We start from the raw sequence: 23,264 nt of genomic DNA on the forward strand, positions 1-23,264 counted from the left end.
GCACCGCCTGTGCCGCCAGTGGCTGCGGCCGGAGAGGAGCAGCAAAGGGGAGATGCTGGACCTGGTGGTGCTGGAGCAGCTGCTGGCCCTGCTGCCCGCGGAGATGGCGAGCTGGGTGAGGGAGTGCGGAGCCGAGAGCTGTTCGCAGGCGGTGGCCCTGGCCGAAGGCTTCCTCCTCAGCCAAGCCCAGCGGGAAGAGGAGCAGGTGAGAAGGGGGGGACTTCATATTGGGATCTGCGTGGTGGTGGTGGTGGGAATCGGCAATCTAGGCAAAAATCAAAGAGATTCAGAAGATGCCTCTGCAGCCTTTTCTGGAATTACTAATAGCAATAACACTTAGACTTATATACCGCTTCACAGTGCTTTACAGCCCTCTCTAAGCCAGTGTTTCTCAACCTTGACCATTTTAAGGCATGTGGACTTCAACTCCCAGAATTCCACAGCCAGCATTGCTGGCTGTGGAATTCTGGGAGTTGAAGTCCACATGCCTTAAAATGGTCAAGGTTGAGAAACAATTGCGCTAAGCGGTTTACAGAGTTACCATATTGTCCCCAAAGTGTCTGGCTCCTCATTTTACGGATGGGGGAGGATGGAAGGCTGAGTCAACCTTCAGCTGGGGGGAATCAAACTGCCAAATGGTAGGCAGCAGGCAGGCAGCAGAATTAGCCTGTTTACTGCCCAGATTTGGAGAACCAACTTCTTCTTGAAGGTAAATGCTTCTGTTTCCTTTGGAGATAATTCTGTTGCAGAAAAGAGAAGTTCAGCCCTGTTTCAACTGCTCATGCTCATGAGGGATGTAAGCGAGTCCAAAATTTGAGGAAGTGGCCACAATTTCTTGTCAGGCATCTCTTCTTGTTTCCTCTAGTGCAAGAATTAATTGGGGCACTTTTTCCATTTCAGCTGATGATATTCAAACTATTCTCAATCACTCCAATATTTCTGACTTTATTACCTAAAAAGTTGGGTTGTAACCTGTAGGTTTTTTCTCAATCGTGTAACAGAATATTTTTTTCGAAAGAAGTTTATGAAACAGTGGTCTCCCCCCCCCCCCCCGAACAGTTCTGCCTTATGGGAGTACTTGTTGTGGTTTTCATAGCTGTTTCCCACCAATTAGAGTTTGATCTTCTGTTAGTTATTGCAGCAGGGCTCCTTAAGTCCCAATTTTTATCTACAATGGTAGGCATTTACCCCAAAAATAGAAGTCATGTGCAGCACAGAGTCTGTGAGTTGTCTTACTTTGACTTGGGTTGGAGAAATACAGGTGGAATGGCAAAAGGTAAGGCAAGCAAACTAATCTCATTATGGTTCTCTGAAAGTGGATCATAAACCAGACTCTTCTGTCAGGTGCAGGAGCCATTCACTGAGGAGATCTCAGCAGAGCTCCAGGAAAGAGGAGATCCATCCAGCTCTTCTCAGGAGCTGCTTTTTAGGAGGATCCAACATGGGCCTCCTTGGCAGGTAAGTGCAGGTTTCCTCTGAGAACAGCATTTCCACCTCTCTCCCATTCATGAGTTGCTTTTACCACCAAATGCTGAGTGTGTCTGTTTGAACACAATGTCCTCCCAGAATATCCTGCTGAATATCCTGCAGAACAATTCAAGATTGTTCTGGAGTTGCAAACGAGAAAATCTAGAGACTGATAGCCTTGTATTAGGCAATGAAATTTCTTTGGTAGAAACGTTTCTTAATACTTTTCTTAAGACATTTCTTAATACTCTAAATATTTCTCAATACTTTTCAGAAGAGAGCTGACAACTAGTTAGAAATGAAGGCCATGAATTGAAACAATAGAAATAAGATTAAAAACTGCATATGGACTTAGGGCTTCATCCTTCATGGGATTAATGCTTAACTCAATGCTAAACAGCTGCAACAGTAAGACTGATGGCCAAGTGACTTGGGATTTCTAGGCTCATTGCCAAAATTTTGAGATAGGTTAGGTAAAATTTCTAGTGGATGTGTCATGTTTACTAGTTTGCTAGCCTAGGGGATTCTGTTCCCCAAAACCTCTTGCTGTGTTATTCTGGCTCACTGGGAAGCTCTGCAATGGTGACTGTGTTGCCATTCCACAACCTGGATGCACCTAAGACATGATTTGTGCAGCTATGGCTTCCCAACCCCAAAGACTATTTGGAGATGCAGGCATAAATTAGTTTCTGGTAAGAAAATGTCTGTTTAGTCCCTTGCAAAATTCTGTTTCCATTAACAAGTCTTTCCTGGTAATGTCTGCCAAGGAACATTTTCTTTCCTATCAGGGATCTGGTCCATTTGAAGAGGTGATTGTGGACTTCACGCTGGAGGAGTGGGAGCTGCTAGATTATGGTCAGAAGATCTTGTGCAGGGAAGTCATGTGGGAAATTTTGAAGAATATGGCTGCTCTGGGTAAGGCTAGGCTTTGCTCTGGCTTCCATTCACTGGGAGATGTTTTTTTCTGTGGAAGATGAATAGGAAAGATATTAACACTCAGATGCTTAAGGTGATCATCTCTCCTCAAGCCCTTGCTGGAAATACCATAGACTCTGAAAATGTCCTAGATCAGTGGTGGCGAACCTATGGCACGGGTGCCAGAGGCGGCACTCAGGGCTCTCTCTGTGGGCACGCACGTCGTCGCCCCAGTCCTAGGCCTTCAGCTGGGTTTTATAAAACCTTTTCGCTTTAGGCCTCCATCGCCATGTGCAAAAAAAAAAAAAAAGGTTCAGTCAATCAGTCAATTTTAGCTTCTCTTGGGGAAAAAAAAAAGATCTTGCATAGTTGGAATTGATTGATTGAACTTTTTAGTCTCACCCAGTCTGCCCTTACCACCGCAGCCACACCCACCCAATGGGCCACGCCCACCCAATGGGCCACGCCCACCCAGCACCCGACGATGCATAAGTGGGTTTTGGGTTTCAGTTTGGGCACTCAGTCTCTAAAAGGTTCGCCATCACTGTCCTAGATGTTCCATGGAAGTGGCTGAGCAGATTGACCAATCAACACCAAAGAGTTAATATATTTCTTGGCTGAAAAATTCTTTGTATACATTCAGGGTCTCCTAGATAACAATTTGTAGCCATCAGATCCTAGCTAGACACATGGCTGGTGCCAACCTGGAACACATGTTTTTGAAAGGGGGAGACCCTCCTTTCACCATTCTCAATTGTAACAAACATTTTCTTTTTTCTAAGGAGATGATGCGCTGGAAAATGAGAATAGCAAGCAAGCAGGGTTAAAGGCAGAGAAGTATGAAGTTGAAGACGTGATATTTGCCCATGAAGAGGACACAAGAAGACAAGAGAGAAAGCACACAGAAGATGAAGGGGTGAAGCCATCCATTTCTGTTCCTGTCGGAATCCCTAGTTTCCTGTTCCAGCAAGACCTGGAAGGAAAGAAAAAGGAAAAATATGGGGGAAAAGAGAAAAATCCATTTGATTTCCATGAATGTGACGAAAACCAGACTGAAGGAAAAATGTGTGCAATGTATGAAAAATATGTCAGTCATTCTTTCTCTCTTACTTTATTAAAGGAACTATACGGCAAAAGCAAACTACATACCTCTGTAAAATCTGGGAGAAATTCCAGTCGGAGCAGAGAGATGAAACTATGCATGGAGTGTGGAAAGAGATTCACTAGCAAGAGTAAACTTATTCTCCACCAAAGGATTCACACTGGGGAGAGACCACATAAATGTCTGGAGTGTGGAAAAAGCTTTACCCAGAAAGGGCATCTTAATTCTCATAACAAGATCCACACAGGGGAGAGGCCATATAAATGCATAGACTGTGGAAAGAGCTTTTCTGAGAAGAAAGAAGTTACTCGCCACCAAAGGATCCACACAGGAGAGAGGCCATATAAATGCCTGGAATGTGGAAAGAGCTTTACTCAGAAAGGACCACTTAATTCTCATGAAAGGATCCACACAGGGGAGAGGCCCTATCAGTGCATGGAGTGTGGGAAGAGCTTTACCCAGAAAGGACAACTTAATTGTCATGAACGAATCCACAGAGGGGAGAGACCATATAAATGCATGGAGTGTGGAAAGGGCTTTACCCGCAAGGGATATCTCACTTCTCATGAAAGGATCCACACAGGGGAGAGACCTTTTAAATGCATAGACTGTGGAAAGAGCTTTTCTGAGAAGAAAGAAGTTACTCGCCACCAAAAGATCCACACAGGAGAGAGGCCCTATAAATGCCTGGAATGTGGAAAGAGCTTTACTCAGAAAGGTCCACTTAATTCTCATGAAAGGATCCACACAGGGGAGAGGCCCTATCAGTGCATGGAGTGCGGAAAGAGCTTTACCCAGAAAGGACAACTTAATTGTCATGAACGAATCCACAGAGGGGAGAGACCATATAAATGCATGGAGTGTGGAAAGGGGTTTACCCGCAAGGGATATCTCACTTCTCATGAAAGGATCCACACAGGAGAGAGACCTTTTAAATGCCTGGAATGTGGAAAGAGTTTTTATGACAAGACAAGCGTTACTTGTCACCAAAGGATCCACGCCGGAGGGAACGTATAAATGCCTTGAGTCTGAAGAATTCTTGAACAATTATAGCACCTTTAGTTGTCAGAGGTATCCAGACAGGAAAATTAGAAATGCATGGAAAGTGTATCAGGGTTCACTGAGTATAGGGTCTCACCTCTCATAAAAGGACGCACACATGAAAAACTGTACAAATCCATGGACTGAGCTTTATTTGCAACCGCCAACGTATTCATCATCCAAGAATCCAGACATGGCAGGCAGCTTATTAATGCACGGAACATGCAGAGATGTTTTCCTTGAGCCTGGATCTTATTTATCATCCAAGCAGCCACACACAAGAAAAGGTGTAAGCCCTCAAATGTGGAAAGAACTGAAGATGGATCAGTGGCTTAATTTTTCATAGGATGACCCATTCAGGAGAGTTACCATAGAAACATAAAAGATTGAGCGAGTTAGTGAAAATGCACTATTGTCTCACTCGTCGTACACTTTTTAAACGTATTCTCAGATACGGAGGGCATATAATCTCTTTGAAAGTTGGTTACCTTGGTATTGTTTTAGTGCAGGGTGTACGGTCACTCAGAAGTTCAGTCCCTAGCCATCTCACAGTTGGACTGTTACAATGCACTCTACATGGGGTATCCTCAAAGAGCATTCGGAGGCTACCCTCTCACCCCACTGGGATTGGCCTGCCCCACTTGTGCCAGCAGAGGAGGCACGCTGCTAGTTCCATCAGCCAAACAAATTATTCCGACTGGCAGGGTCCAAGAGGAGGGCCTTCTCTGCTATAGCTCCTGCCCTCTGGAACATCTTGCCCCTCCCCATGCGAGGTTAGCGCCAATCCTCCTTTCGTAAGGCCCTAAAGAACTGGCTCTGCCAGTTGGTTGGGTCCCAATGGAGGAACAGCACAGTGGAGGAGATTGATTAACAGCCTCCTCCCCCACTTTGCTCCCCCCCCTTCTGATGTGTCCTTGATTTCAATCTTTGGTTATATTTATTCAGGCTTTAATGTAGATGTATTTTTCTGTCTGTAAGCCATCCAGAGTTACCTTATGGTAAGATGGGCGGTCAATGAATGAATGAAAAGAGAAAGAAAGAAAAAGAAAGAGAGAGAGAGAGAGAGAGAGAAATCAGGTTAGACTGGATGTGATGTGGCAGCCATAAGAGGTGGAACAAGAAGAAAAGTCACACTGCACAGCTAAAGAAAAGAGAAGTGAATGGGAAGAGGACATTTATAATTTATAATTTTTGTTTTACATCTTCAAGGAACAAAGTTCCTGTAAGTCTTTAGGAATTTCTTCAGACAGGATCTGCCTAGGCTCCTGTGTTAGGTGTATGTAAAGGCCTATGTAGCTCCAAACTGGATGTTTTTTGTAATCCTCATGTACATTGCCCAAACCCTCACATTCCCTCTGTTGTTATAGTTTTCCAATTGTATAAATGAATATGTTCCATGACTTCTTAAAAGCATCTCTCCTGGGCTGTTGACAGTAGGAGAGAGATGATCCTGCATGTAATCCCTCAATACTGCCTAAATAGTTTCTAACTGAGGGGCCCCATTAAATTCAAATTTCACACAGACTGGATATAAGTAGTCCTTGACTTACGACCACAACTGAGCACCAAATCTATGTTCAGCGAGACAGTTATTTTGCTCCATTTTACAACCTACCCTTGCCATAGTTCAGTAAATCACTGCAATTGTAACATGGATGTAAGTGAATCGAGCTTCCCCATTGAGTTTGCCTGTCAGAAGTTCGTAAACTATGATCGCATGACCCTGGGACACTGCAACTGTGATGAATCGGTTGCCAAGCATTTGAATTTTGATCACGCGACCTTGGGGATGCTGCAGTGTGTGAAAAACGGTCATAAGTCACTTTTTTCGGTCCTATTGTTAAGTTCGAATGGCCACTAAACAAACTGTTGTAGGTTGAGGAGTGCCTGTGCAGCAACTTTTGTGTGGTCTTCCTGGAACGCAAGGTGAAACGCCTGGTAAAATGGCTGCAGAAAAGACATTCTGCACTTGGGCACTACATTCCCCTAAATTCAGAGAACACCCAAGAAATGTTTGAACTTTTCTCTCTTTCTGTCTGCGTGGCCGTGTCTTCAAGTCATTGTGGAGTCCATATGATGGCCTGGAGCCAGGGGTAGGCAACCTTGGTTCTTTTATGGCTCGTGGACTTCAACTCCCAGAATTCCTGAGCCAGCCATGCTGAGGGGACGGAGAGGTTTCCAAGCTGAGCCATGCCGGCTCAGGAATTCTGGGAGTTGAAGTCCATGAGTCATAAAAGAGCCAAGGTTGCCTACCCCTGCACTAGGCAAAAACCACTTCCTGTATCATGAGAACGGTGTGCGCCTTCCATTCTCCATCACTCTTTTTTGCAGCACCATTTGGAGAACAGCAAGCAAACCCAGTTTTGCAATGCTTTGGAAGGCCTCAGAATCTTTCCAAAGGCTTTCTTTCCACATGGGAACGGGGTATACCTCTTAGAGAGGGGCTGGTGCAATTTGGAGAAGGCTGTGAGCAGCATCTGGAAGAGGGTCTGACACAACCTCCCAGAAGGCTGGACCTGCCTGATTAAGAGAGGGAGAAACACGGTGAAGGTAAATTGGGCATGGCAGAACTTGTGGAGCACGAGGTGGCTGTGGCTTTGTGCTGTGGCATTGAGGTGCCTACCTCTGGCGCAGGGGGTCAGACTGAATTATAATAATAATAAAGTTGGAAGGGACCTTGGAGGTCATCTACTCCAACCCCCTGCTCAGGCAGGAAACCCTATACCATTTTGGAAAAATGCCCACAGAGAGGGCTCCGAGTGCTGCCTCTGGCATCCGTGCCATAGGTTCACCACCACTGCCCTATACCATTTTGGACAAATGGCTGTCCAGTCTCTTCTTAAAAACTTTCAGTGTTGGAGCATTCACCACTTCTGGAGGCAGGTTGTTCCACTGGTTAATTGTTCTAACTGTCAGGAAGTTTCTCCTTAGTTCTAGGTTGCTTCTCTCCTTGGTCAATTTCCATCCATTTCTTCTTGTCTTGCCTTCAGGTGCTTTGGAAAATAGCTTGACTCCCTCTTCTTTGTGGCAGCCCCTGAGATATTGGAACATGGCTATCATGTCCCCCCTCGTCCTTGTCTTCATTAAACTAGACATACCCAATTCCAGCAACCATTCCTTATATCTTTTAGCCTCCAGTCCCCTAATCATCTTTGTTGCTCTCCTCTGTACTCTTTCTAGAGTCTCAACATCTTTTTTACATCGTGGTGACCAAAACTGGATGCAGTATTCCAAGTGTGGCCTTACCAAGGCATTGTAAAGTATTAATACTTCCTCACGGATGCTGACTTCACTAGTACTGAAGTAGAGGCCTGAGGGCTGTGGCAGCCAATTCAGACTGCTGAAGGGCCAGGCCTCTAATTCAGTCGCAGTGTTGCTGTTTCCACCACTGAAAATTGCCACTGAGCAGGTTACCCAAAAGGACAGAGATAAGGGGAATGCAGTCATTTTTTGGTTTTCCAATGGATATAAAAGTTATATAGTGTATTGTAGGTCTATTAAGTGTGTAATAGTATTATGTCTTTTAAAAAAACCAATGTAACATACCTTAATTAAAATATACTTTATTGGTAGTTGGCAAATACTCTTGGAAGAATGGCACCAATGAACTTGCTCAATTAAGCACATTAAAATAAGCTATGCCTGTACGTTCTCTCTTTCTGAAAAAACAAGAAGCCAAAGGAGGGATCCAAAATACTAGAATTAAACATGGAAGATTGTGGATGGAGTGACCCACCAAATGGATCCCTATAACATCAGATGAGACTAAAATGGGATTGGGTACTTTCTGGCACCGGGCCAACCTTATCTAGATAAGCAGGATTTGAAATGGTTAGAAATGGGGTAGTAGGCCACCAGGAATTCCAATACAAGTCCCCTAGTGAGAACAGAATTTATAAAGTGTTTCACTGAGGAATTGTGCTAGTTCTCATGAAAGGTTGCATATAGAGACAGCAACTACAGTATGTAAAGATTATGTAAGCTGTGGAAAGAACTATAAACAGTATTTGATTTTGACATAGGTGAGAAACCATACAGATAATCTTTCGTTTCAAAAGTAATCATATTTACTTGGTAAGTCAGTCTCGGTGTGCAACCTGGCAGTCCTAGACTCACAACGTCTGCTCAAAGAATGGATAGAAGTTGTGGCTAGGAGGGTCTTTGCACAGTTTCGTGTTATGCACCAGTTGCTTCTGTTAATGGCACTGCTCAGAGTCACTTATGCCCTTACTTTCTGAGTGGACTATTGCAATGCATTCTACATCTTACCTTGAGGTAAGATGGACGCCTATACATTTTTATAAATAAGTGAGTCTGCCCTTGAAGAGTAGCTGAAACCTCTGTTGAGACAAAGGGTGACATTGTGGGCAGTCACATGTACCCCTTAAATAACCCTTCGCCTCTACATTGAGAGCTGAATGGGTTGCCAGTTTGCTTCTGGGTCCCTCTCAAGGCTCTCATTTTGATCTTTAAAGCCCTTCATCCCACGGAGCCAGGTTATTTCAGGGGACCACCTGTTTCTGTTCACATCTGGCTGCTTCATAAAGTCCAGCAGAAGGAGAAGAGTGAGTGTTCTACTTCTTTAAGAGTTATATCTGGCAGGTCTTTTCTGACATGGTTCCTCAACAACGGCTACGTCAGCAGGCCTGGGAATCCCAAGGAACCGGTGAAGTAATGTGGTACCTGCATTACTTATAATTTTTGTATTATTTTTGTGTTTATTGCCATCTTTTTCAAGCAAACGAGTAGGCGGTGAAAAATCATAAAATCTGTTAAATCCAAGCATAAGAAGAATACAAATGTGTCTTCGTATAAAAACAAGGATCTGATTTTTGAAGAGCTTTGGGTGTTAAAAATGAGACATGTTTCTAAACTATAAATTCAAAAGTTAGAGGAGAAAAGTATAACTCCTGCATAAAATATATAGAAATGGCTACGCTTGAGGACTGTATGTAGCATTGGAGATAGCCAAGTGGTCACTAAGTCAGAAACTAACATTTTTTCTAAGACACCCCGTCTCTAAGATGGTATCTTCCCCTCCTTTGCAACCCCAAATCCACCCCGCCTCCAATCCCTCTTCCCGATTTAAACACGCCTCTATGCTTCGGAGGAGGGGACCTGCGCTCAAGAAGCTCCTGTTTGTTCCGAAAAGATATTAATACTAATGCTAATGCTAATACTAATACTAATACTAATATTAATATTAATATTAATATTAATAATACTAATATTAATAAAAAGTTGGAAGGGACCTTGGAGGTCATCTAGTCCAACCCCCTGCTCAGGCAGGAAACCCTACACCAGGGGTAGGCAACCTTGGCTCTTTTATGACTCATGGACTTCAACTCCCAGAATTCTGGGAGTTGAAGTCCATGAGTCATAAAAGAGCCAAGGTTGCCTACCCCTGCCCTACACCATTTCAAGCAAATGGCTGTCCAGTCTCTTCTTAAAAACCTCCAGTGTTGGAGCATTCACCACTTCTGGAGGCAGGTTGTTCCACTGGTTAATTGTTCTAACTGTCAGGAAGTTTCTCCTTAGTTCTAGGTTGCTTCTCTCCTTGATCAGTTTCCACCCATTGCTTCTTGTCCTGCCTTCAGGAGCTTTGGAGAATAGCTTGACTCCCTCTTCTTTGTGGCAACCCCTGGTGTTAATTGGGAAAGATGTTACCAGACGCTTTCCGATGCTTAGCGCCCAACCTCAGCTGGACACGGTCCCTATCTGTCAAGTGAGCCTCCCTGAGTTTCCTGCAAGGTACAGCGCCTGATTTAGAGGGGCGGGACCGAGAACATCGCTCCTTTGCACGCCTGGCCACTCCAGTCCCCCGCTTTTGCCACGCGACTTCCGGCGACACCTCCTACCCCCCGCCCTGGGAGGAACAGCAGCAACGCTGGCATCCCCGCTGCCAGGAAAAGGAAGGGCCGATCTAGCAACCCCGTATCTATCGTTTGGGGGACGCGGGAAATTACTGCGGGAGCCATTCGCAGCTGCTCCCCTCAGGCGCAGAAGCCCCGAAGAGGCCCCGAGCCCCGTTTCTCCCCTCCTGGGAAAGGGCGGTCTAGCCAGCCGCTATCTATCGTACCGGCTCCTTGGCGAGGTGCCAAGGCTCAGGAGCGCGCGCGGGAAATTAGCGCGGGAGCCATTCGCAGCTGCTCCCCTCAGNNGGGAGATGCTGGACCTGGTGGTGCTGGAGCAGCTGCTGGCCCTGCTGCCCGCGGAGATGGCGAGCTGGGTGAGGGAGTGCGGAGCCGAGAGCTGTTCGCAGGCGGTGGCCCTGGCCGAAGGCTTCCTCCTCAGCCAAGCCCAGCGGGAAGAGCCGGGAAAGGGGCAGGTGAGGAGGGCGGGGGGGCTTCGTCCTGGGAGATCCATGGGAGCGGGGGGAATGATCAGGGATCTTGCAGTGTCTGCAAGAAGTCAAAGAGATTAAGAACACGTCTGGGCAGCCTTTCAGGAATTCCTCATGTTTGGAGAACTGATTTCTTTTTGAGGCAAATGCTTCTGTGTCCTCTGGGAGATAATTCTGTGGGAGAAAAGAAAAATTCAACCCTATTTCACTGAATTTGAGGAAGTGGCCACAATTCCTTGTCCAGCCTCTCTTCTTGTAATATATCTCAATACTGCAAGGGAGAGACTTGACCAAACATTTTGCAGAAAGCTAGGGTGCAGCACAGGTTTTTGGAGAAGGGGCTTTTTAAAGGGTGCCAGGAAGAGCTGCTCCTAATTAGGTAATAGTTATCAGAAGTCTTCTGTTTTTTATTCTAAGCAAAGCATCCCTTGTAAATAGGATAGTCCTGTATGAAAAATGTTTGCAATAGGAAAAAAAAAACTAAGCTGCAGAGAGAATACAGTGATCACTAGGCTCCCTTCCAGCACATGGTAGGAGAGAGCCTGGAGGAAACCCATTTTGCAGATTAGATACACAGATTACCTGTAATTATCATTAGTGTTTAATAATAATAATAATAATGCAATTATACACACTTTCCTCTGAAAGGGTTTGCTCAACTATTAAAGAGCTTTCTCTTCCCTTATACATCTCCCTAATGATATCCACATGTAGTGTACTTCAATGTTTACATTCTGACCTTCTAGCCAAATTAGGACAAACATTTGTATTATGTGAACTGCCCATCTGTTCATTATTTACCCCCAAACATTGGCCAGTTCATAGCAGAATCCCTGAGTTCTCTCATTTTGATGTATTGGGAAAGTACAGGTAGAGAATCAAAAGGAAAGGTAAGTGAACTAACATGGTTATGGTCCTTCCAAAGTGGATCATAAACCAGGCTGTTCTGACAGGTACAGGAGCCAATCATGAGGAAGATCTCAGCAGAACTCCAAGGAAGAGGAGATCGATCCAGCCTTTCTCAGGAGCTGCTTTTCAGAAGGATTCAACTTGGGCCACCTTGCCAGGTAAGTGCAGGTTTCTTCCGAGAGCAGTAGAGTTCCAGCTCCGTCCATTCACAAGCTGCCTTTACCACCAAATGCTGAGTCTGTGTGCATCTGAACACAGCATCCCCCAAGAAGGTCCTGCTGAGTCACACATTCGGCTTTCAAAATTGTTCTGGAGATGCAAATGCTGAGAAACCTGTGTTAGAAAATGTAATTTATATTTTGGAAGAGTTTAATACTTCTTAATACTTTTCAGTGCTGAAATCTAGTTAAAAATGAAATCAGCAAATTGAAACAATGGGAATAGGATTGAGAAATGGTTCAAAAATATGTTAGCATATCCACTTAAAAATGATTCATACGAAGAACAAACCCCTAATTGGCTCCAACAATAAGTGGCTCCAACAATAATACACCTAAATCACCTAAATATGAGCCAGCAGTGTGCTGCAGCTGCCAAAAAAGCCAACACAGTGCTAGGCTGCATTAACAGAGCGATAGAATCAAGATCATGTGAAGTGTTAATATCACTTTACAATGCCTTGGTAAGGCCACACTGGGAATACTGCATCCAGTTTTGGTCACCGTAATGTAAAAAAGATGCTGAGACTCTAGAAAGAGTACAGAGAAGAGCAACAAAGATGATTAGGGGACTGGAGGCTAAAGCATTTAAGGAACGGTTGCTGGAATTGTGTATGTCTAGTTTAATGAAGAGAAGGACGAGGGGGGACATGATAGCAGTGTTCCAATATCTCAGGGGCTGCCACAAAGAAGAGGGAGTCAAGCTATTCTCCAAAGCACCTGAAGGCAGGACAAGAAGCAACGGGTGGAAACTAATCAAGGAGAGAAGCAACCTAGAACTAAGGAGAAACTTCCTGACAGAACAATTAACCAGTGGGACAATCTGCCTCCAGAAGCGGGGAATGCTCCAACACTGGAGGTTTTTAAGAAGAGACTGGACAGCCATTTGTCCGAAATGGTATAGGGTTTCCTGCCTGAGCAGGGGGCTGGACTAGATGACCTCCAAAGTCCCTTCCAACTTTATTATTATTATTATTATTATTATTATTATTATTATTATTATTATTATTATTAATAATAATAATAATAATAATAATACATGCTAAAGCTTTTTGAAGACTGTTGAAAACTAGTTCAAAAATGAAAGCCATGATTTCAAACAACAGGAATAGGATAAAAAAAAAATCATAGAAGCGATTTATCAGGAGATTGGTGGTTTCTAAATAAGATATGTAATAATGCATTACAGGAAAACCCCTAGGTTGCTGCAATAATAAGACTGTTGGTCAAGTGATTTGGGATTTCCAGGCTCATTGTCATTGTCCTGTTTTCTCAGGAGCTTGGTCAGTGAGGCATGTGAGCCTAGGGCATTGGTCGGCAACCTTAAACACTCAAAGAGCCACTTGGACCCGTTTCCCACAGAAAAGAAAACACTGGGAGCCGCAAAACTCACGTGCACAGGCGCGCATGTGGGGGGGGGGCTTGATTGAAGAGTTTAATTAAAAAGAAATAGAGGCTGCTGTGCATGAGTTCTGTCTCTCCCTCCCTCTCTTTCCCTCCCTCCTTCCCCCCCTCTCTTTCTGCCCTTGGTCTGCCAGTCTTCTTCCCCCACTCAGTGTGTGTGTGAAAGAGAGACAGAGACAGAGAGAGGCACTTGCACTTCCCTTCTCTCTCTCTCTCTCTCTCCCCCTCTCCCTCCCTCCCCCTCCCAGCAAACCACTTACTGGGGAAAATCTAACAAATTCCAATCCTTTTTGACTTTTAAAAGGGGGTGGCTGCCACTCGCCTGTCTCAATAACTGTCTGATAGTTCCTAGGGAACAAGAAAAGCAAAAGGATCACAACAGTTTGCTTTACATCAGGGGTAGGCAACCTTGGCTCTTTTATGACTCGTGGACTTCAACTCCCAGAATTCCTGAGCCAGCCAATGGAATTTGTAGAACTAAAAAAAATTCAGTCAGACCTTCCAACTTCTTGCGGGGGGGGGGGAAAGATCTCACGAGGAGTTGGAAGGTCTGACTGAACTTTTTTTAGTCCCACAAACTCCGTTTCCCTGCAGCAGAAGAGAACCACGGCAGAGCTGGAAAGCAGGTTAGCAAAGAAGTGCTTTCAGGAAGAGGGAGGAGCTGCGCTGGGGGGAGAAGCAGCAGGAAACGGGGCTGCCATTTCCAGAAGGGAGAAGGGAGATGTGGGGCAATGCAGGGCAGCAAGCAAGTGCTGTTCTCTGCTCTGCATCCCTGCGCAGAGCCACTGCATTCTCCGTGAGGCAGGTGACAAAGGACTGGCGGAGGGAGGCAGCGGGGAAGGTGTGTGCCGCCCAGTCACGGCGCAAGCCACAGGAGAGTTGGCGGAGGATGAAGTGGCTGCGCCCGGGCAGGTGATCTGCAGGGCGAAGCTTTAAGAAAGCCCCTCCAGCACCGCACAGCAGCAGCGGAGCCGTTCACCGTCACTCCCCCCTGGCTCCGAAATGGTGGAGGGGGACCTGGCCTACCCCGCCCATCCCATTCACCTTAGCATGGCAGTCCGGCTTGGGAGGGGAGTGAAAGGTTGCTGATCAAGGATCAAGGAATGGCCTGGCGGGGGGGGGGGGGCAGGTACCTGAGTTCCGGCACCTTTTTTCTCACAAAAAAAGCACTGGCCTTATCAAGTTGGAAGGTGCCTCCGCCTCCGCTTCTGGCCGCCTTCCTTGCGCTCCAGGGTGTGAATGAGGCAAGCGCCTCGTACATAAAAGGCGCTCCGTGGGGCGAGAGGATGTGGCGGCTATAAAGAGCTGATCTTTCCTTCAGGCCCCGGCTTCGAGGCTGGAGAGGAAGTTGTAAAGCAGCCTCGCCTGAAGCTCTTCCAGCTTTGGGCGGTTCCTGAGGAAATGCTCTTTTCCTCCTCCCTCAAATTGGCTGCTAGCGGCTTGGGTGGCTCTGCTCCGTCCAAGTTGAAGAAAGTAGAGGCCAGCAGAAAGCAGCTTTCATCAACTCGGACGGAGCAGAGCCATTAAAGCCGCTAGCAGCCGATTTGAGTGCGGAAGACGAGAAGAGCGTGAGCCCAGGTGAGAATATCGAGGATGGTGGCTGGGTGGCTGGGAGGAGGGATCATGGCAGTGGCATTGGAAGCTCCCCCCACCGAGACCATTTCCCCAGCCAGCTCCATACGATGCTTGGCAGAACACACACCCCGTAGGCCCCGTCTGACCCACGCACCTTCTTTCCAGCAGTCCTCCATCTCTTCCTCTGCTGCCACCACGTGCAATCCCAAGAAGAAAAGAAGGTTGTGGGCAGTCCCACAAACAAAAGAAGCTCAACCAATCAATTCCAACTTCGCGAGATCTTTTTTTCTCGTGAGAAGTTTGAATTGATTGGTTGAACTTTTTTAGTCCCACTTTTTTTTTTGTGGGACTGCAAATGGCGGAGGAGGACTGGGCCGCAGGAGAAGGCTGAAAGAGCTTCATGTGGCTCCAGAGCCGAGGGTTGCTGACCCGTGGCCTAGAGGATTCTTCTCCCTGAAACCTCCTTGCTGGGTTATTTTGGTCCAGTGGAAAGCTCCCCAATGATGTCTGTTTTAGCATTCTACAACCTGGATGCACCTAAGCCATGATTTGTGCAGCTACAGCTTCCCAGCCCTAAGGACTCTGTTGACATGCAGACATAAATCTGTCCTGCTAGAAAATGCCCATTGGTCTATTGCAAACCTGTTCTCTGTAATAAGAGAGAAAACTTAGAGGTCTTTCCTGGTATTGCCTGCTAAAGAAAGTTTTATTTCTCTTTCTAGGGATCCAGTCCCTTTGAGGAGGTGGCTGTGAACTTCACAGAGGAGGAGTGGAGTCTGCTGGATTCTGGCCAGAAGGCCTTATGTAGGGAAGTCATCGAGGAGATTTCTACGGATATGGATGCTCTGGGTAAGGCCAATCTTTGCTCTGGGTTCCCTTCATTTTTTCAGTGGAAAGAGAACAGGGAAGTTGTTTGCACTTAGTTGCATCTTTACAAGGCAGTGCAGAAATACTCACCATCAATTTGAGAAATGTTTAGATGCTTCGTGGACAGGGTTGGGCAGACTGACAGATCAACACCAAAGCTTTAATACCTTTCTCTGTTGAAAAATTATTTATATACCATCAGAGTCTCCTAAATAACAATTTGCAGCTGTCACATTCTAGCCGAATGTGGGTGGTGACAAATCTGGAATGCAGATTGGCATGTTTGTTAGTGAGGGAAGACAATATTATCCTTCGCCATTCTATATTCTAATCCAAATATTTATTTTCTTTTTTCCAAGCTGATGATGGGCAGGACAAAGAGAATGACAAGAAAGCTAGGTTGAAGCCACTTGAAACAGAGACGCATGATATACAGGAAGTACTGTTTGGCCGTCAAGGGGACATAAAAAGGCAAGAGAGAAACCACACAGAAGGAGGGGTGAGGTCATCCACTTTGCTTCCTATTGGAATCCATGGCTTCCTGTCCCAGCAAGCTGAGAAAGTAAAGAGAAAGGGACAAGATGGGAAAAAAGAGAAAAATCAATTTGATACATATGACTATGACAGAAACCAGACTAAAGGAAAACTCTATGAGTCTCAACAGTATGGAAAATATGTCAAAAATTCCTTTGCCCTTACTTTACTTAAGAAAGTCTATAAGAAACACAAACCACAGACCTCTATAAAATCTGGCAGGAGTTCCGGTCGGAGCAGAGAGATGATATTGAGCTTGAAGTGTGGAAAGAATATTGGTAGCAAGAGTAAACTTAATCTCCATCAAAGAATCCCCACTGGGGTGAGACCATATAAATGTCTACAGTGCGGAAAAAGCTTTACTCGGAAAGGATATCTTAATTACCATAAGAGGATCCACATAGGTGATAGACCTTATAAATGCCTGGAGTGTGGGAAGAGCTTTACTCAGAAAGGAGATCTTAATTCTCATAAAAAGGCCCACACAGGAGAAAGACCATATAAATGCACAGAGTGTGGAAAGAGCTTTGTTTACAACAGAAACTTTATTTTTCATCAAAGGATCCACACAGGGAAGAGACCATACAAATGCCTGGAATGTGGGAAGAGTTTTTTTAGCAAAACATGCCTTACTCGGCACCAAAGGATACACACTGGGGAGAAACCACATACATGCTTGGAGTGTGGAAAAAGCTTTACTCAGAAAGGACATCTTAACGCTCATAAAACATTACACACTGGGAACAAACCACATAAATGCCTGAAGTGTGAAAAGAGCTTTACTCGAAAAGAAAGTCTTAATTCTCACGAAAGGAATCACACTGGGGAGAGACCGTATAAATGCCTGGAATGTGGAAAGAGTTTTACCCAGAAAGGACATCTTAATTCTCATGAAAAGATCCACACAGGAGAGAGACCATGTAGATGCCAGGAATGTGGAAAGAACTTCAGTGACAGAAGTAGACTTAATCGCCACCAAAAGATCCATACAGTGGATAATCCATATAAATGCCTGGAGTGTGGAAAGAATTTCAATAGCAAGAGTAAGCTTAGTGTCCACCAAAGGATCCACACTGGGGAGGAACCACATAAATGCTTGGAGTGTGGAAAGAACTTCAGTGACAGAAGTACTCTTAATCGCCACCAAAGGATCCACACACTGGATAACCCATATAAATGCTTGGAATGTGGAAAGTGTTTCAATATGAAGTATAAGCTTAGCCTCCACCAAAGCATCCACACTGGGGAGAAACCACATAAATGCCTGGTGTGTGGAAAGGGCTTTACCCAGAAAGGACATCTTAATTCTCATGAAAAGATCCACACAGGAGAGAAACCATATAGATGCCTGGAATGTGGAAAGAATTTCAATAGCAAGAATAAGCTTAGCGCCCACCAAAGGATCCACACTGGGGAGAAACCACATAAATGCTTGGAGTGTGGAAAGAACTTCAATGACAAAAGTAGTCTTAATTGCCACCAAAGGATCCATACAGTGGATAACCCATTTAAATGCCTGGAATGTGGAAAGAATTTCAATAGCAAGAGTAACCTTAGTGTCCACCAAAGGATCCACACTGGGGAGAAACCACATAAATGTCTGAAGTGTGGAAAGAGCTTTACTCAGAAAGGACATCTTAAGGCTCATAAAATGTTACACACTGGGGAGAAACCACATAAGTGCCTGAAGTGTGGAAAGAGCTTTACTCGAAAGGAAAATCTTAATTCTCATAAAAGGAGCCACACAGGAGAGAGACCATATAAATGCCTGGAATGTGGAAAGTCCTTTTCTCGGAAGGGACATCTTAAGTCTCATAAAAGGATCAATACTGGGGAGAGAACATATATGTCTATGGGATGTGAAAAAAAATGATTACAAAAGTTTTATTTGTCAGAGAGGCATCCACACAGGAGAACAATGGAAACGCATGAAAAGTGGAACAACCTTCACTGAAAATAACGTGCTTTTCATAAAACAATCCACATAGGAAAAACCAAAGGAATCCATGCCTTGAGCTTTATTTGCAACTGTCAACTTTTTCATCATGCGAGGATCTAGATACGTCAGGATGCTTATTAATGCATGGAGTGTGGAAAGATCTTCTGCTGGAATCTTATTTAACATCCAAGCAGCCATACAGGAGAAAAGCTATAAGCAACTGAATATCAGAATTGCTGATGGTGGATCAATGATCTTATTATTTCTTGAGGCAAATACTTCTGTTTCTTCTGAGAGAGAATTCAGGAGAGGAAAATAAATTCAACCCTATTTCATCCTGGATTTTATAAAGAGAGGCATAGAATCAAGATCACGCGAAGTATTAGTACTGTTTTATAAAGCCCTAGTAAGACCGCACATGGAATACTGCAACCAGTTTTGGTCACCATACTACAAAAAAGATGTTGAGACTTTGGAAAAAGTTCAGAGAAGAGCAACTAAAATGATCAAAGGCCTGGAGACTAAAATATATGAAGAACGGCTGCAGGACTTAGGTTTGGCTATAGTCTAAAGAAAAGAAGAAACAGGGGCGACATGATAGCAGTATTCCAGTATTTCGGGCGTTGCCACAAAGAAGAGGGGGTCAAATTATTCTCCAAAGCACCAGAGGCGGGACAAGAAACAATGGATGGAAACTGATCAAAGAGCGAAGAAACCTGGAATTAAGGAGAAACTTCCTAACTGTGAGGACAATTAACAGTGGAACAGCTTGCCTTCAGAAATCGTGGGTGCTCCATCCCTGGAGATTTTTAACAAGAGACTAGACAGTCACTTGTCTGAAATGGTATAGGTTCTCCTGCTTGAGCAGGGGGCTGGACTAGAAGAACTTCAAGGTCTTATTCTATTCTATTTTCTATTCTATTCTATTCCTTTCATCCTGCTGAGGGATGTAAGAGGCTCCAGATTTGGAGGGAACGTCCAGGATTCCTTCTCTGCATCTGTCTTTACACAAAAGAAGAAAAAAAAACAGACCAACCTATAAAAAAACAACAACTGTAAAATGCAGATTAGGAATGCAAGTCAAAATAAGCAAGAAAATGGTAAGAGAACACCTATCTACTCTAGATGAGTTCAAACCACCAGAAGGTTCTGAAAGACTTGGCAGATGAAATCTCAGAACCTCTGAACTATATCAAGGAGCACTAGGGAACTACCAGATGACTAGAAAAGGGCTGGTGTAGTTCCCATCTTCAAAAAAGGAGAAAATAAAATGGAACCGGGAAACTACAGACCTATTAGCCTGTCATCAATACCTGGAAAGACTCTGGAAAAATTAAGTAACGAATCTGTGAACACCTAGAAGGAAACAAAGTTATAACAAGCCAACATGGAGTTGTCAAAAACAGATAAGGCAAATCTTACTGCACCCTTTGACAAAGTGACAAAACTAGTGGACCAGCAAAATGCTGTGGATATTGAGTTGGTCCCTTCCAACTCTGTTATTTTCTACCCTCCTTTTCTTCTTTCCTCTACTGCAGGAATTGAGGCCCTTTTTCCATTTCAGCTAATATTATTCAAACTACTCATATTCATTGACAATACAATAAACCTTATTTTGAAGTCTTAATGCCTCCGTTTCTCTTTACAAACTGTCACTGTGAAAAGACAGCTAAAGAATATGTGTTGGAATGGAGTAATGACCTTGGAGACAGGGAAGAACCGCAGAATGTAAATGTCATGTAAACGCCCCCACTGGGAGGGTGGGGGGCATTGGAAAAATTTCAGAAGAAAGTCTCCTAGTTTTCCAGAGAGTGAAAGGAGAGGTGGGAGGAGAAATACTTCTAAAAGACGTAAGATTTTTGTATTGTGGCCTCACAATACAGATAAAGCTAGTGTTAATTCTCAACGCTTCTTGACTAGCCTGTACCAAAGGACTGACAAATGACTCCTCCAGTCAGGATTCCAGATCAAGGGGGAAGACCCCAACCCTTTGACTCCAAATGGGTATCTGTCTATACTCAACCAAGGAGCAGCCGAGCCTTTATCCGAACAAAAGAATTGGGAACTGTGTATGTGGATCTAATTGGAGCACCTTATAAGGTTCACTCAGAATCCTGAGTGACATTTGCCTTTAGTTATGCCTTTTAAATTCTGCTTTGTTACACATGATTTTAATAATAATAATAATAATAATAATAATAATAATAATAATAATAAAGTTGGAAGGGACCTTGGATGTCATCTAGTCCAACCCCCTGCTCAGGCAGGAAACCCTATACCATTTCAGACAAATGGCTGTCCAGTCTCTTCTTTAAAACTTCCAGTGTTGGAGCATTCACAGCTTCTAGAGGCAGGTTGTTCCACTGGTTAATTGTTCTTACTATCAGGAAGTTTCTCCTTAGTTCTAGGTTGCTTCTCTCCTTGATTAGTTTCCATCCGTTGCTTCTTCTGCCTTCAGGTGCTTTGGAGAATAGCTTGACTCCCTCTTTGTGGCAGCCCCTGAGATACTGGAACACTGCTATCATGTCCCCCCTCGTCCTTCTCTTCATTAAACTAGACATACCCAATTCCAGCAACCGTTCCTTATATGTTTTAGCCTCCAGTCCCCTAATCATCTTTGTTGCTCTTCTCTGTACTCTTTCTAGAGTCTCAGTTTTATTATTTTGCATTTTATATTTGGTATTCTGATATGACCTAATGACTAATCCATGATGTATTTGTATTAATGAAGGTGGGAGGGGGAACCAAGGCTGAGGATTTCCAGGGCAAGGGCAGAATGGCGGTCGGGAAGGGGAGCAAAGGAGAGTAAGAAGGGCTACGAAAAACAGGGAGCACCTGGCCAGGACAGCTCAGGTAGCGAAAGGGATGCTGGGAAACTCCAGAGGTTCAGCTACAAACAGCTGCAGCCCGTCCCTCCTGGCTGTTCAAGATGAAAGCGGCTGGGCAACGGACCCTCTTTTCCGTGCCTTGCCCTCTGCATCTCATGTATTCCTGTTGCCATCGGTCTCACCTTCTATGTTTGGAGCAGCCCTGCAAGGTGGAGGAGGATGGACACCTGCGGGGCTCCACTTGCTCTTGCCGACCCTGACACGTCCCTGCTGATGAAGGAAGTGCTGGTGGAGAAAGCCTCACCGTGGAACCAGGTCCATGGTGGTCTCCTGACCTAAAGCATTTGGCAGAGACAGGGCAGACAATGAACCACAATTCTGCCGGTCGACCCAAGCCCCCAAGCAATTCCAGGCTTGTGACGTAACATCTTAGCCAACACATAATGTTGGGAGTTGATCACACCATGAGCATCACGGCTGGATAAAAGGCCTAGAACTCTAGAGTTGGTGAAGCACAATTTAAACAGAGGAACAAAAATCCACGCAGTATTATTGCTGCCATGTATTCCCATGTTTATCACTTTTTTAGACCTTTATTTTTAGATCACCAGACCCTTCCCAACTCCAGACAGCTTGCTTCAGGAACGTATGCATAAACACTACTCACAAACCATTCTCCAATAAGATAATTAAAAACAATACCTCTAAAATAACAAAAAAAGTAAAAAATTGGGCCAGAGGAATAATCAAACTACAAATGCATAATTTAGCAGTGGGCTGTTATTTTCACAGCAATTCCTCACCCAAACTCCATTGGAACAGCCAAAGTTAAGCTGGGATTGGAAGTAAACAGTTCTTTTTCCCTATTTACAAACTACTTGTGACGCTTGATCAGAAACATAAAAGCCTCCTACAGCAAATGTTTAAATTTGGAGGAGGGTTTAAGAACCAACCTTACTACTTTTGTTCTGATTCACTTCTTGTCTTTTATCAGAGGACATAAACTGAAAACAATGATCTGATTTTCAAAGAGTTTTGGATGTTAAATAATAAACGGTAGATACTTTTATACTGTAAATTCAAAACCTAATAAAATTTCAGTATAAAACATACAAATTGTTTCAGTATAAAACATACAAATTGCAAACATACAAAACATACAAATTGAGAAATCTAGTTATCATTTGGCATTAGAGATACTTTTTTTTGCTTGTTCCTGGTTCTCTATCTTGATGAGCCAGTATTTAAATTACGTGCCACCAAATCAATGTTGGCTCTTAGAGACCTAAATAGAGACATGAAAAAAATTAGGGATCAGGGGTCAGCTCCCTTAAACGGAGACCCTCAGCTATCTACCCTCACTTTTGCTCTTGCAATCCGACAATGAACCCCCACCGGGAGGATATTTTAAGCAGGAAAAGCAGCGAGAGAGGCGGAAATCTTTACGCATGGAGGGGAAGCCTGGTGTCCAGAAAGGGGAGAGGAAAGAGGCACCTGCTTCGGATCCAGCCACTCCGGAGAACTTCAAAGGCGAGAAAGAGGGCGAAGCTTTGGCTTTCCCTCGTTTGCAGCCCCCAACCCAACCCACCTTCCCTTCCGATCCCCCTCCCAGATTTAAATCTTGCATTATTCTAGCCCAGTGTTTCTCAACCTTGACAATTTTAAGGCATGTGGACTTCAACTCCCAGAATTCCACAGCCAGCATTGCTGGCTGTGGAATTCTGGGAGTTGAAGTCCACATGCCTTAAAATTGCCAAGGTTGAGAAACACTGTAAATCTAGTCGCTCTAATGCAGTGGTTCTCAACCTGTGGGTCGGGACCCCATTTGGCGTCGATCGACCATTTCACGGGGGTCGCCAAGCAAGGCTGTCCGCCATTTTTTTTCTCCGTCATTTTTTTTTGCCGCCATTTTTTTCCCCCTTTTCCGGCGGGTGCCTTACCTCCCTTGGGCTGGGCCAGCTGGTGGTCGGCCTGCTCCGTCTCTGCCGCTTGCCAGCTACGCCTCGGCCGGCGCAGGGGGCGGAACCACGCATGCGTGGCGCTCCCGGGCAGGGAAAGTCCTTGACTTACGACCGGCTGGGTAGTCCTCGACTTACGACCGGTTTAGTCCTCGACTTACGAC

At 44.7% G+C, this 23,264-nt stretch overlaps 2 protein-coding genes across 2 annotated transcripts; both read left to right on the forward strand.

Annotated features, from left to right (window-relative positions):
- Positions 1 to 3,479: 3,479 nt before the first annotated feature.
- On the forward strand, positions 3,480 to 5,508 carry LOC114923673 (zinc finger protein 300-like). The gene has a single exon (XM_029286964.1). It carries the CDS (start codon positions 3,572 to 3,574, stop codon positions 4,499 to 4,501), a length of 930 nt encoding a protein of 309 aa, XP_029142797.1. The 5' UTR covers positions 3,480 to 3,571; the 3' UTR covers positions 4,502 to 5,508.
- A 5,183-nt stretch (positions 5,509 to 10,691) lies between these two features.
- LOC114923674 (zinc finger protein 665-like) lies at positions 10,692 to 18,340 on the forward strand. Its single transcript, XM_029286965.1, has 5 exons — positions 10,692 to 10,853; positions 14,180 to 14,311; positions 14,836 to 14,967; positions 15,697 to 15,823; positions 16,201 to 18,340. Exons 1-5 carry the CDS (start codon positions 10,692 to 10,694, stop codon positions 18,246 to 18,248), a joined length of 2,601 nt encoding a protein of 866 aa, XP_029142798.1. The 3' UTR covers positions 18,249 to 18,340.
- Positions 18,341 to 23,264: the final 4,924 nt, after the last annotated feature.

This window comes from Protobothrops mucrosquamatus, unplaced genomic scaffold (genome assembly GCF_001527695.2).
Source record: "Protobothrops mucrosquamatus isolate PMUCROS unplaced genomic scaffold, P.Mucros_1.0 scaffold6404, whole genome shotgun sequence".
NCBI lineage: Eukaryota > Metazoa > Chordata > Lepidosauria > Squamata > Viperidae > Protobothrops > Protobothrops mucrosquamatus.